This window comes from Cebus imitator, unplaced genomic scaffold, assembly GCF_001604975.1.
Source record: "Cebus imitator isolate Cc_AM_T3 unplaced genomic scaffold, Cebus_imitator-1.0 Scaffold14, whole genome shotgun sequence".
Lineage (NCBI taxonomy): Eukaryota > Metazoa > Chordata > Mammalia > Primates > Cebidae > Cebus > Cebus imitator.
In genome coordinates, this window is record NW_016107329.1 from 8659404 (window position 1) to 8671905 (window position 12502).

At 47.1% G+C, this 12502-nt stretch overlaps 1 protein-coding gene across 1 annotated transcript in view; it reads left to right on the forward strand.

Annotated features, from left to right (window-relative positions):
* Positions 1–12502, forward strand: part of COL4A2 (collagen type IV alpha 2 chain) — a 205759-nt gene that overhangs the window by 49838 nt on the left and 143419 nt on the right. Inside the window, exon 4 of the mRNA XM_017501828.2 lies at positions 2290–2370. Within this exon, the coding sequence (XP_017357317.1) occupies positions 2290–2370 (81 nt within the window). The remainder of the gene's footprint in view (positions 1–2289; positions 2371–12502) is intronic.

Sequence of the window (12502 nt, forward strand, 5' to 3'; positions counted from 1 at the left end):
ACCTGTGTGGGGAGGGCTTCACTAGCTCACCTGTGTGGGGAGGGCTTCACTAGCTCACCTGTGTGGGGAGGGCTTCACTAGCTCACCCGTGTGGGGGGAGGGCTTCACTAGCTCACCCGTGTGTGGGAGGGCTTCACTAGCTCACCCGTGTGGGGGGAGGGCTTCACTAGCTCACCCGTGTGTGGGAGGGCTTCACTAGCTCACCCGTGTGGGGAGGGCTGCACTAGCTCACCTGTGTGGGGAGGGCTTCACTAGCTCACCTGTGTGGGGAGGGCTTCACTAGCTCACCTGTGTGGTGGGAGTGCTGCACTAGCTCACCTGTGTGTGTGTGTGTGGGAGGACTGCACTAGCTCACCTGTGTGGTGGGAGTGCTGCACTAGCTCACCTGTGTGTGTGTGTGGGAGGACTGCAGTAGCTCACCTGTGTGGGGGGAGGGCTGCACTAGCTCACCTGTGTGTGTGTGTGTGTGGGAGGGCTGCACTAGCTCACCTGTGTGTGTGTGTGTGGGAGGACTTGCAGTAGCTCACCTGTGTGTGGGGGGGGAGAAGGGCTGCTCTAGCTCACCTGTGTGTGTGTGTGTGGGAGGACTGCAGTAGCTCACCTGTGTGTGGGGAGGGGGAGGGCTGCACTAGCTCACCTGTGTGTGTGTGTGTGTGTGGGAGGACTGCACTAGCTCACCTGTGTGTGTGTGGGAGGGCTGCACTAGCTCACCTGTGTGTGTGTGTGTGTGTGTGTGTGGGAGGGCTGCACTAGCTCACCTGTGTGTGTGTGTGTGGGAGGACTGCACTAGCTCACCTGTGTGTGTGTGTGGGAGGACTGCAGTAGCTCACCTGTGTGTGTGTGGGAGGGCTGCACTAGCTCACCTGTGTGTGTGTGTGTGTGGGAGGACTTGCAGTAGCTCACCTGTGTGTGTGTGGGGGGGAAGGGCTGCTCTAGCTCACCTGTGTGTGTGTGTGTGGGAGGACTGCAGTAGCTCACCTGTGTGGGGGGAGGGCTGCACTAGCTCACGTGTGTGTGCTGTGGGGGCTGCACTAGCTCACCTTCGTAGTGGGGAGGGCAGCACTGGCTGGCTTGTAGGTGAAGGTTGTATAGCTTACCTGTCAGGGAGACGAGGCCTGAGCTGAGGCTTGGCTGATCAGAAAGGGGAGAAAACAGGGTCACTCTGATTGCCATCATCTCAAAACATTTAACACCTTCACAATCTGAAAGAAAGAGCTAAGGCACTTGTCCAGTAGCCCAATCTCCAAGTCCATCTTTGATCTGAAGGTTGAGATCAAGGATGAGTAATGCCTCTTTGCCCCATCAGGATGGTCCAGCCAAGGAGCTCCCTCCGTTTCTCACTGACTCACTTCAGGTTGTGTCTCTGAAGTGAAATGCTCAGTGGGGTCACCCACTTGCCTGAATAGGTCCTGGGAAAAGCCTCTTCCCCGCATTCCTCCCCCTTACCGAGCATAAGTGTGTCTCATAGGGCGAAGGGGAAAGGAAGTGGATTTCCTCTGCAGACACCTCACAGTTGAAATCACAAGTGATATCGGTGGTGCAGGTGAGGGTTTGGCACGCTGCCAGATGCACCTGCTAGTCACGCCTCCTCATACAGCTCTCCCTTTCATCACCACGACGGGTGTCCCGTGAGGGAACCACCATTTGCACCGACACCTCCTCCTTCCCCCACCATGGTGGTCCACTCCTGCTCACCCCTCTGGGTTCCCCACAAGCATTCTCTCCAGGCACCGCTCCACGTGTCCAGGCAGAAGGCAGAGCTATTGCCCATGCCTGGAGTTTCTCACGGGTGCCACAGGCCTGCTCCTGCCAGACTCTCACTTCACATGGAATCCCGGATCCTGGGAATGTTCTGCTGAGGCTGGAGGCCCAGGGCTTTGCTTGGCCTCGGGGACTTAGTGGGCACTTTCTAAAGGCTCATTGACCAGAAGGCATTCAGCACCAAGGGTGAACCCTGGTGTCAACTGTGGGCTCTGGTGATGGTGATGTGTGCAGGCTTGGCAATTGTGACTAGCCTGCAGGTTGGTCGCAGGTGCAGGATGTCGATGGTGGGGATTTCAGGGTCGGGGAGGCAGGGGTGGATCAGAAATCTCTGGACCTTACACTTGATTTTGCTACGCACCAAAAACTGCTCTAAAAATTAAAGTCCATTTTTGAAAAAGGCTTATTGAATGTTTTGAATGAATAGTTTCTAGAGTTGGAAGGTTCTCAACAGATGTATTTTAATAAATATCAGAGTTGGCAATGTTTTAGGTAACGTTTTGTTTGCCTTGTGTTTTATTGTCGCAGGGTGTGAAGAAGTCTGACGTGCCGTGTGGCGGAAGAGATTGCAGTGGGGGCTGCCAGTGCTTCCCTGAGAAAGGCGGACGCGTAAGTCACAGCATTGCGATCGGTAACATTGTCTTCCTCACACAGTCATGCCTCACTTAAGACGGGGATGCCTTCTGAGACGTGTGTGGCTGGGCAGTTTCGTCATTGCGCGAACATACTAGAGGGAACTCACACAAACCCTCCCGGGCTGCGTGGTAGAGTCTGTCACTCCTACGCTACAAACCTGTATGTAGGCAATTGTAACACAGTCGTATTTGCAGTAGTATTTGTGTAACTAGACATAGAAAAAGTAGAGTAAAAAGATTAAAAATGGGATTCCTGTCCAGGGCACTTACCGCGAATGGAGCCTGCTGGATTGGAAGTGGCTCTGGGTGCATCAGGGAGTGAGGTGTGCAGTAATAAAGTAACCTAAGTTTACTATAACTTTTTTACTTTACAAACTTTTTAACTTTTTCACTCTTCCTGTGATAACGCTTAGCTGAAAACACACATGTACAGCCGTACAAACATATTTTCTTTTTCCAGTCCTTATTTGATGTTTTTTTCTATTAATTTTTTTTTTTTTTACTTTTTAAACTTCTTTATTGAAAACTAAGAAACAAACAGACCTGCGAGCCTCGGCCTGCACAGGCTCAGGTGGTCAGTGTCACGGCCTCCCATCTCCACGGCTTGTCCCACCAGAAGGGCTTCAGGGCAGAAACATACATGGAGCCCCATACTTAGCTAAGAAATTTAGTACAGTTGTATTCTCTTCCACTAGAACAAACAATAATATAATGCAAAACTGGGCCAATGTATGCCACTTTCCTACAAAATGGAGGGCAATTTTAATTTTGATAAGCATCTTTTCCTTTGTTCATTGTCCACTGTAAGTACATATGTGTGTTTGTATGTGTGTATATGTGCCTATATAAAGCAACGATGTTTCATACTTATACATAAGCACAAATGTCATAAAATACTCTGTAAAGAAAAGCATAGTTGCGTTTATACTGCAGCATAGGTATACAAACTAGAGAGCAGTGGCAACTGTATCATTGCTAACAATCCTCACTTTGAAAGTTACTCATTCCCTGAATGTCTTTTATGTGGGCCACCTCACAGATAAGTAAGAGGAAAAAAGGGTACCTTCAATCATCATCATTACACCTGGTAGAATTTGAAATATTGCCCTGGTATTGGATTTAATATGTTCAATCAAAGTGATCGATCTCTGATTCTGTTGCCTTTAAAACTGATGTTTGAGTCTTGGTGTTACGTGATTTAGAAGTGAAGTTACTATTTATAGATGCACGTTGAAGCCCACCTTGCCTGTGTGAAGGTGTGGGGAGCAGTATTTTGTTTTGTGACGCAGCCTCCTTGCCTGTGTTCCCGGGACCCATGCACTTACACCTAGCACTCATGCCTGTCTACACCGTGTTTGGCAAATGCCAGGTTGTCAAGGCAACTGGAAACTCTTTCCTGCATTTCCCTGTTGTTGTTGGAATCAGAAATTATAACCGGCCTTAGGTGTCCAAATGAGTTTCCCCAAGTTGAACCCTGAAGTCAGTTTCTACCATAGCTGTTCCCCAGCCCCACCTGCCAGGAAGAACAGTCCTCTGCTGGAGCTTGGCCTCCGGGGCTTGGGTGCAATGCCACTGCCTCCCTTCCTGTGTCCCCTCCACAAAATCAAATGGGTACAGTTAGTGATAGGAAACCTCTTTATAAATGCTATCATCCTATTTTCTGACCTGTGACTGATCACTATTTCACTGTCAAAAATCACAACTGAGGAGGCTTCCTACCCCTTTGATCAAAGCTCCCATCTCTCCACCTGCTGTGTTCATCAGTTGCAATTCTCAAAACAGCTATTTTTGTTTTAGTTAAGCATTCCTCTGCCTGCAGTGGGGACTTTGTGGTTTAGAAACTGCTGTTGAAGATCATTTATCAGCACTTAACAAGACTAAATAATTTTTAAGTTTATGGAAGCCATTTCATGAGACATGAAATTTCCCTGGGTCCCACACTATAGATTTTCCCAACGATGCTTCTGCCGAATTTATGAAAATGCCTGACTGCAGACTCTGTGCTCCCCAGCCCTCAACTGGCTCAGCCTTATATGGGCATGGATAGAGTGAGTGGTATACACGGACATGCAAGCCGAGCTGTGTGGGATGGAGTTACTGTCTAGAGGGACTCTTCATTCTTCTGCATGTCATCAGACAAACAGCCCAAACAGAGTAGAGGTGACTGGGTCTGTTCCTTTTCACTTTCTGTGATTATTTAATGCAGAATCAATACAGTAACATTTTTCATAATGCCTTTGGGAGAATTTTATTCTTCAGTAAGCATAGCTAATTCAGATGATTTCAATACATAATGGCACCTGCATAGCAGCTTACTGTTACATGATGCCAGAGATCTTTTCAATGAGGTTATTAGGAGGGATTTCTGAGGATCCCCAAGACTCTATGACTTAGTGAATTCACAGCACAGCCATTGAGACCTTTTTATTTCCCAGTGTCCCTAATGAAGGAAACACCTTGAGTCTGTTTCTATACTTTGCCAAGTAAAATGAAAAATCGATGCCTTCTGGTTATTCTGATTAACAGGAGTAATCCAAAACTCCGTGTGGGCTTGGCTTTCCTCTAGTTATTCAGACAGGTTATCAACACTGATCCAGTCAAGCTGTGATTGGCAGCTGCCTGAAGTGTTGTACAAAAGGCAGAGGCAAATGATACCCACGCTGGGGCCTGCACTGTGGCACGCACTGTGCGTGGGCAGCACTTAGGTGGCTGAAGCCTGACTGTGTCTGTACCTCTGGGTACTGCATGATGCTTGACACTGCCATTTCACCTGGGCGAGGCCCATGATGCCAAGGGCAGCCGCTGGGGTGCATTACAATCAGCACACAAGGCTGCCCTGTTAATTCAGTTGAGACTCTGAACATTCACCAATAAGGTGATAGAAATGGCTGATGATAAAAGGTAAGAAAGACATGAATGATGCCATTTACCATTTTCCACAGGGTGTGCTCCTGGGGATATTCTCCTATATGTTACAGAAGACATTTACTCTCAGGACTATTGCATCTATTGTATTACAGTATTTTTAAGAGAGTGTCTATTTCAGCACTACAAATCCAGTGCATGTGGCTTAACGATTTATTAATTAACAGTTTCCCAAATGTGTTCTTGCAGAAGCAGAGCTCTGTCTGCCCTACTTTTGGACTGATAGCATTTTTTTAAAGTAAGGTAATACACAAAAATAGCAGCTAATGGCTGGGTGGGGTGGCTCACACCTGTAATCCCAACACTTGGGAGGCCAAGGTGGGCAGATGAGGCCAGGAGTTCAAGACCAGCCTGGCCCACATGGAGAAACCCCGTCTCTACTAAAAATACAAAATTAGCCAGACATAGTAGCTCATGCTATAATCTTAGCCACTCAGGAGGCTGAGGCAGGAGAATCGCTTGAACCCAGGAGATGGAGGTTGCGGTGAGCTGAGATCGCGCTATTGCACTCCAGCCTGGGCAACAGAGCAAAACTCTGTCAAAAAAAAAAAAAAAATAGCAGTTGGACAGAGCCTGCTGTGGAAAGGGCCGTTTGCAGGGTTTGTTCTTTCCCACAGCTTCCCCTGGGGTGGCTCCCATCTCTTTTCCCTGCGGTGCTGCCGCAGCAGCCCTGGAAATGCCTGGCTACAGACTCGCCACGCCCCCGCACTTGGTGAGCTCAGCCTTATATGGGCATGGTACCCCAGTTCATCTGTGCGTCACCATGGTGACAGCCAACACCGGAAGTTGTACGTCACTGGATAACTTTTGGACACTAAGCAGAAATCACAAGCACACTATGGATTCCATTTCCAAATGAATTCTCATGTTACCAGTGAATGAGCTTTGGGTCAAATTTGTGGAACTTGGTTCTCCATCCTTGGGCAGTGAGAGGTGCACTCTCCTAGCAGGGAGAGAATTGCTTCTCCCAGACAGAGCCACCCAGTCCTATAGATAATTCCACAAGCCACAGAGATGAGGAATGCAGAGGCATGGCAGGAGCTGTGGCCCGGCTGCTGGGCATGGCCCACTTCCCCTCCCTGGGCAGAACTGGGAGGAGCTGAGCCAGGAGCCAGCCCATGTCCTGTAGTTCACATCGGAGGACACTGACTTCAAGAAGGAAATAGCCTCTGTGACTCTCACACCCAGATTGCGGCAGAGCCCAAAACTAATCTCAAGTCTGGGAATGTAGACAAATTCTTTTACCAGCGTAACCGTCTTTTGTGTCCACACTCCTCTTCCCATATGTCAGAAGAGTGAAGCTCTCTAGGGTACAGGGAGAAACATAGGCAGCATGAGAAGAGAGTGTCCTCTTGTTATGCAAGAGTTATGGTTCCCTAGTTAACTTTTTAACCACCTCTTCAGTTGTTTTTGTAAATTAAAAAATAACTTTAACAAATGATTTAGGACTTTATTGTTATTTGAGGGTCTGTATTCAAATAATCTCTAATAAGTATGTTGAGATAATTACAAATTATAAGTTCTAATTCATTGATACTGCATGTTCTCGGACTCACCCCTCCACTGAATACTAGGCAATCGTCCGCACCAGACAAGGCTGCCACCCCTCACACCTTTCACTGCGGCCCTCCCAGGCTCAAGCAGTTCTCCTGCCTCAGCCCCCAAGTAGCTGGGACTACAGGCATGCACCACCACAGCCAGCTAATTTTTGTATTTTTTTTTTTTTTTTTGGTAGAGATGGGATTTCACCATATTGCCAAGGCTGGTCTCGAACTCCTAAGCTCAGACAATCTGCCCTCCTCAGCCTCCCAAACTGCCGGGATTACAGGTGTGAGCCACCACACCCAGCCTGCTTCTTCTATTCTCTTTTCATTTTTCTTTCTTTATATACCACGGAGATGGAAGGCAGTTGAATGAAAGCATCAAAGTGAGTTTCAGTTACAGAGTTTCTATCAGAGTTAATAGCACAGAAAGCAGTAGAAGGGCCACGTAAGGCATCAGAGTCAACAAATAAGACAGTTTTGCTTTGCACCTTAACTCACTAGAAGGGTATGAAAGTCTTGGATTTTTCCAAGTAAGGTCGATTTTAGTTTGTTATTTCCATAGCTTAGCCAGGTTCCTGTTTCCCCCCAAACGTCTGAATTTTGACGATAAACTCTGATCAGGTAGGTTGTTTCCAATTTTTTTAATGACATCAACCTTCCCAGGGCACCTCCTGTGTCCAAAGGCACTTGGGTATTCTATGAAGACTGGGGGTATAACTCCAACACGTTGGGAATTACGGTCAAATGGCCCCACCACTCAGCAGTGGGGAAACGAGAACCCCCATCGTCAGCCCCCGAACAAGTGAATGGGGTCCATGCATCACTCAGCATGCATCCAAGCAGTGCCCAGAGCACGCCCCATGGCCTGGCAGCTGCAGCGGAGAGCCTGCAGACTAGGCTTCCGGAAAGTTGTGGTTGACAAGCTCTCTCAAGTAAGCTGAGTGCTTAGGACAACAAGTTGTGTTTAGCGAGTGCATTTTTTCATGTAGCTAAAAGTTTCTTACAGCCTGTGGGTCCCTTAGCCTCACCAGATTTCTTAAATTCAACAATATAAATCAAAGTAAAAGAAACCAGAGAGAAACTGAACAAAAGAAGCCGCCAAGAGAAGAGAGAATGAGCGCTCGGAGCGGGATGGAGGCAGATAATGAGAAGGCAAGAAAATTCCTGTCTTTGGCTCTTGCTTTCAGCTCAGAGGGGACATCTTGAGATGAAAAAGAAGAGCCCCCAGCCTCAGAGAAGGGAAGGAGAGGGTGCCCCACACAGCTGTGAAGTAAAGCCACTGGCAGGATCTAAGGAGAGCAGTGGTCTTGCCAACAGTATCTTCTGTTGTGTACTGCCAATCATAAACCTTACCTTCCATGTAGATAGCCAGGATTTTAAAATAAACTAATCTTCTCTGTGAAATGACTCACTATGAACCTGCAAACAGGTAGCCACTGTGGTGCTGTGGAGACCCATTCCGCTGACCGTGTAAGACTCACCCACAACTCCCGTGGCTTCCATAATTGATGCAACCCTCTGGCTTAGTTCTTAGGGTGTTCTTTTTCCCCCTGTAGGCTGGAGTGCAGCAGTGTGATCTCGGCTCACTGCAACCTCCACCTCCCAGGGTCAAGCGATTCTCCTGCCTCAGCCTCCGGAGTAGCTGGGATTAGGCACATGCCACCACTCCCGGCTAATTTTTATGTTTTTAGTCGAGACAGGGTTTCACCATGTTAACCAAGCTGGTCTCGAACTTCTGACCCCAGGTAATCCACCCACCTTGGCCTTCCAAAGTGCTGAGATTATAGACGTGAGCCCCCGCGGTCTGCCTCTGTCTTAGTTCTTTGAGGTGTGCATGTGTGAAATAAAGATGTCGGTGCTGCTGCGTCAGACCTCTTTGCAAACCAGCTGCAGTTTTTCCAGGCAGATACTTTTTAATGTGTGCCCAGCATATTTAAGAGAAGAAATCGCCAGTATTTTACATACTGCACAGAAAGGGCAAGGAATTAGTCAGAAATAGCAGAAACACCGCCTGGCTTCCAGGCTTTTATAGACCTGTCTACACATAGCTCTCACCCACTTTCAAAACCACGCAGTTATTTTTAGTGTGGCTTTGGAGCAAAGGTGGCCTGGCTCATCCAGCACCGCAGGGGCTGCAGCAACTGGGTCCCGTGATTCTTTTCTGTGGGGAAAACTGTCTGGCAGCAGGTTGGACAGTGGCCACCTAACTTGTCAATCCGACGTAGCGTTGAGCTTCGGAAGGGGCATTTTCTTTCATGTCTGCATTCCTAAGAAAGGCCCTAGCTTTCTTTTAGCAATGGAGTTTACATTCCTTCAACACTCACGTATGTGTCTTCTATCAGCTACTGCACGCAAGGCACTGGTTTAAGAGAAGGAAAGAGTCAATGAATCGGGGAGGATGCTCCAGCAACAGAGGCTGTGGGGGGCCGGGGTGACTCTTGGAGAGCCAAGGGCATGGCGTGGAGGAAGGGGAGGTGCAGAGAGAAGGGCAGGGGCAGGGGAGGCGTGTGCAAAGCTCCAGCAGGTGCGTTTGAGAAAGTGAGATGTCCTCAGTAGACTCCTTTAAAGAAGCCATGTGTCCTACCCAAGGTCACAGAGTCCTTTGTGACAAAGTTTCCAGGTTCATACTTTGGTGCTCCATTCAATGAGGACCTAGTTGTAATCAAAGAAAACGCCGTGAAAGACAGGAAGCTGGGCCCCTAACACAGGCAGTGGATGATGCATAGCCATAGTTGCCTTCTAAAATTTAAAAGCCATATGTATATTCATTCAAAAAATATTCAGTGTATATCCATCATGTGTCAGGCCCCGCGTAGGGCCCAGGAAGACAGCAGTAAACAGAGCGGTCATCTCCTGGAGCTGACGTTCCAGCGCCAAGCTCCTCGAAAGACTTCCCTCCAACGATGTTCTCTATCTGTGCTGTCCGCTGCGGCTACGTGGGTACTCGAGCTGTGGCTAGTGAATGAGAGAACTGAATTTTACATTTATTTCCTTTTAGTTAATTAAAATTGAAATTGAACCACAGTGGCTGTGCGAGCACTTGAGGTGTGGTTAGTGAACAGAAGAACTGAATTTTAAATTTTATTCCCTTTTAATTAATTAAAATTGAAATAGAAAAGCTGCACGTGCCTAGCAGTTACCATACTGAACATCCCATCCCCGTGAGTTTGGAGCCGGGGTAGGGGGAAGAGCTGGGGAGAGTGGAAAGACGGGAAACTCATAGTAAATGTCTAGAACTATTCTAGATAGTAAATCCTAGATGAAAAGAAAATACAATGTAAAATCAGGGTCTCATGAAAGTAAGACCAAGATGGGTAACCTGCTAGGCTTAGATGTTTACAAAAAGAATCTTTTCTGAAACTTGCTAGACCAAGCCCAGCACACTGGAAATGTGAGCGCAGAATGTACCAGTCGTCAGTGAGGAAAGTGTACCAGGGGACCATCGCCTCCCATTCCGCCTGCCCCGCAATCTTATGGGGAAATTGTCTGCTTCGCCATTCCAGCATCGCCCTGATCAGGACCCTCCGCCTCCTTCCCCTCTGAAACCTCCTTGTCTAGTTGCTTGGGTACAGGAGACCTTTGGAAGTCCAGCCTGGAGCTTCAGAACATAATGCAGCTGTTTCTTTCCAGTGAGATTTAACCATTTTCTTAAAGTGGGACTTTTAATAAACTGTTGTAGAATTGAGTTAATTATGCAGCTGACGGAGAGAGAAGCAGTCATGAATTTCTGGTCCCTCCTCCACTCGCCATTCCACCCCATATGATAAATATTTTATGTCAAAAGAACCATTATAACACCATTGAGGATTTGACAGAAAATGGGCCAGTTTGGAGCTCATCCAGAAGGAAAAATATATTATTAAAATCCTAAAAAGACAGAATTTTAATACTGCCTTGCTGCATGGACTCAAAGAACATCATCATGGACAGACTCCGATGACTAAAAGTCAGGCTTTAGAGGGTTCTGTCGCCTTCCAAAGCATCATTTCCTTTATCTGAAACGTGATAAATTGTACCCTGGCTTCTGATGTTTCCCATCAGCAAAATACATGTCATATAACAGGAATTATGAAAATAATTGATGAAAATTAATCACAGTGGTTGTCTCCTAGCGTTCATCAACTTCTGCAGAAATTGCCCATGTCACGCAGGTACTTGTGGTAACAGTGAATCAAGCAGGTTCTTAACAAATACTGTAGTTAGCAGAGAATACATCCTCGTAGGTCTCTGGATTCTCAGTGATTGATAATGAAGCATTGCACCATGGAAGTCTTAGTACCTGAGTGCAGAGGGGGAACTAAAAATGTTTTCATACTTTATCCGTTTCTCCCTGTCCTCATCAGCACTGCACACACACACAAATACACACAAGCACGCACACACGCACAAATGCACACACACACATACAAACACACATACAAGCACACACACACACAAATACACACATACAAGCACACACACACAAATACAATCACACACACACAAATGCAGACAACACACAGATGCAAACACACATACACACAAACACACACACAAATACAATCTCACACACACACACATACACACACACGCACCCCTTTGCAGTTTATGCCACATTCCTCCATAATGAAAAAATTATACTTTCTTGATTCCAGGCATTGCTAATGAAAAGTGATGACTTCAACGCCTTAACACACTATAAACCTTTAGTGAATTTGTCTCTTACCCTAGACATATGTGGGCAGGGGAGCCCACTCTCTTTCTGCAAGAACTACATATCTGTGAGTTCCCTCGTGAATTTATGTGCAAACAAAGTAGCCACAGAGTAGGAATTTTCAGAGCTCTGTCAGAGGAGGGAGTGAAGTCAAGAGAAAAGTCAATCCTTTTTTGTTAGCACAGCTGGCTTCCTGGCTACTCAGATGTTTCTTGAAGAACAGAGTGGAACCCAGGGGTGCTGCTGAAAGTGTAGTGTCTGCAGAAGCACAACCAGGACCCATGAGGCCACCGGCTGGTCAGTGCAGGGAAGGAGGGCCTTCCTGTGGATGCAGGGCGGTGGCCCCAGCAGACAGAAACTCAGGGACACGAGCAGCTACATGGCCACCATCACTAAGAATGGTGACAAAACCATTAACTGGGTGCCAGCCTCAAGTTGACAGCTCTGGGAAAATGTCCTGCTTTCACAGCCTCAAGGAAAATCAGTTATGTGGGTTCAGACCCAGGATCATGATAATAACAGCTATTTCATGTCTTCATTGAAAACCTCACACGGGCTCCAAAGAACTTGATAAACTAGAGTAAAAGGCATTCACAGTTCCACTCTTCTTATAAACCAAACCAACACACTGATTTTAGAAATCCTTTTTTCTGACCTCCCGTTGGAAAATTTTGACAAGTATAGCATTGAAGCATTTCCCCCTCTCTGTTAGAGAAGAAATGCCAATCTTCAAAGACCATTGTTTTGTTTTATTCGCTTCCAATTCATTCTTAGTAAACAATTGCAGATTTCTAAAAAGACCAGACCATAGTAGTTACCAGACACTAGATGCTTTCTAAAAGCTACTTTGAATAGAACTGCTTTCTCTGCCTCTGCCTTCCCTATGCAGCAGCAAGAATGTGTAAAACAGTGGCATCTTCGTATAGGAGCAGCGTCCCGTCAGT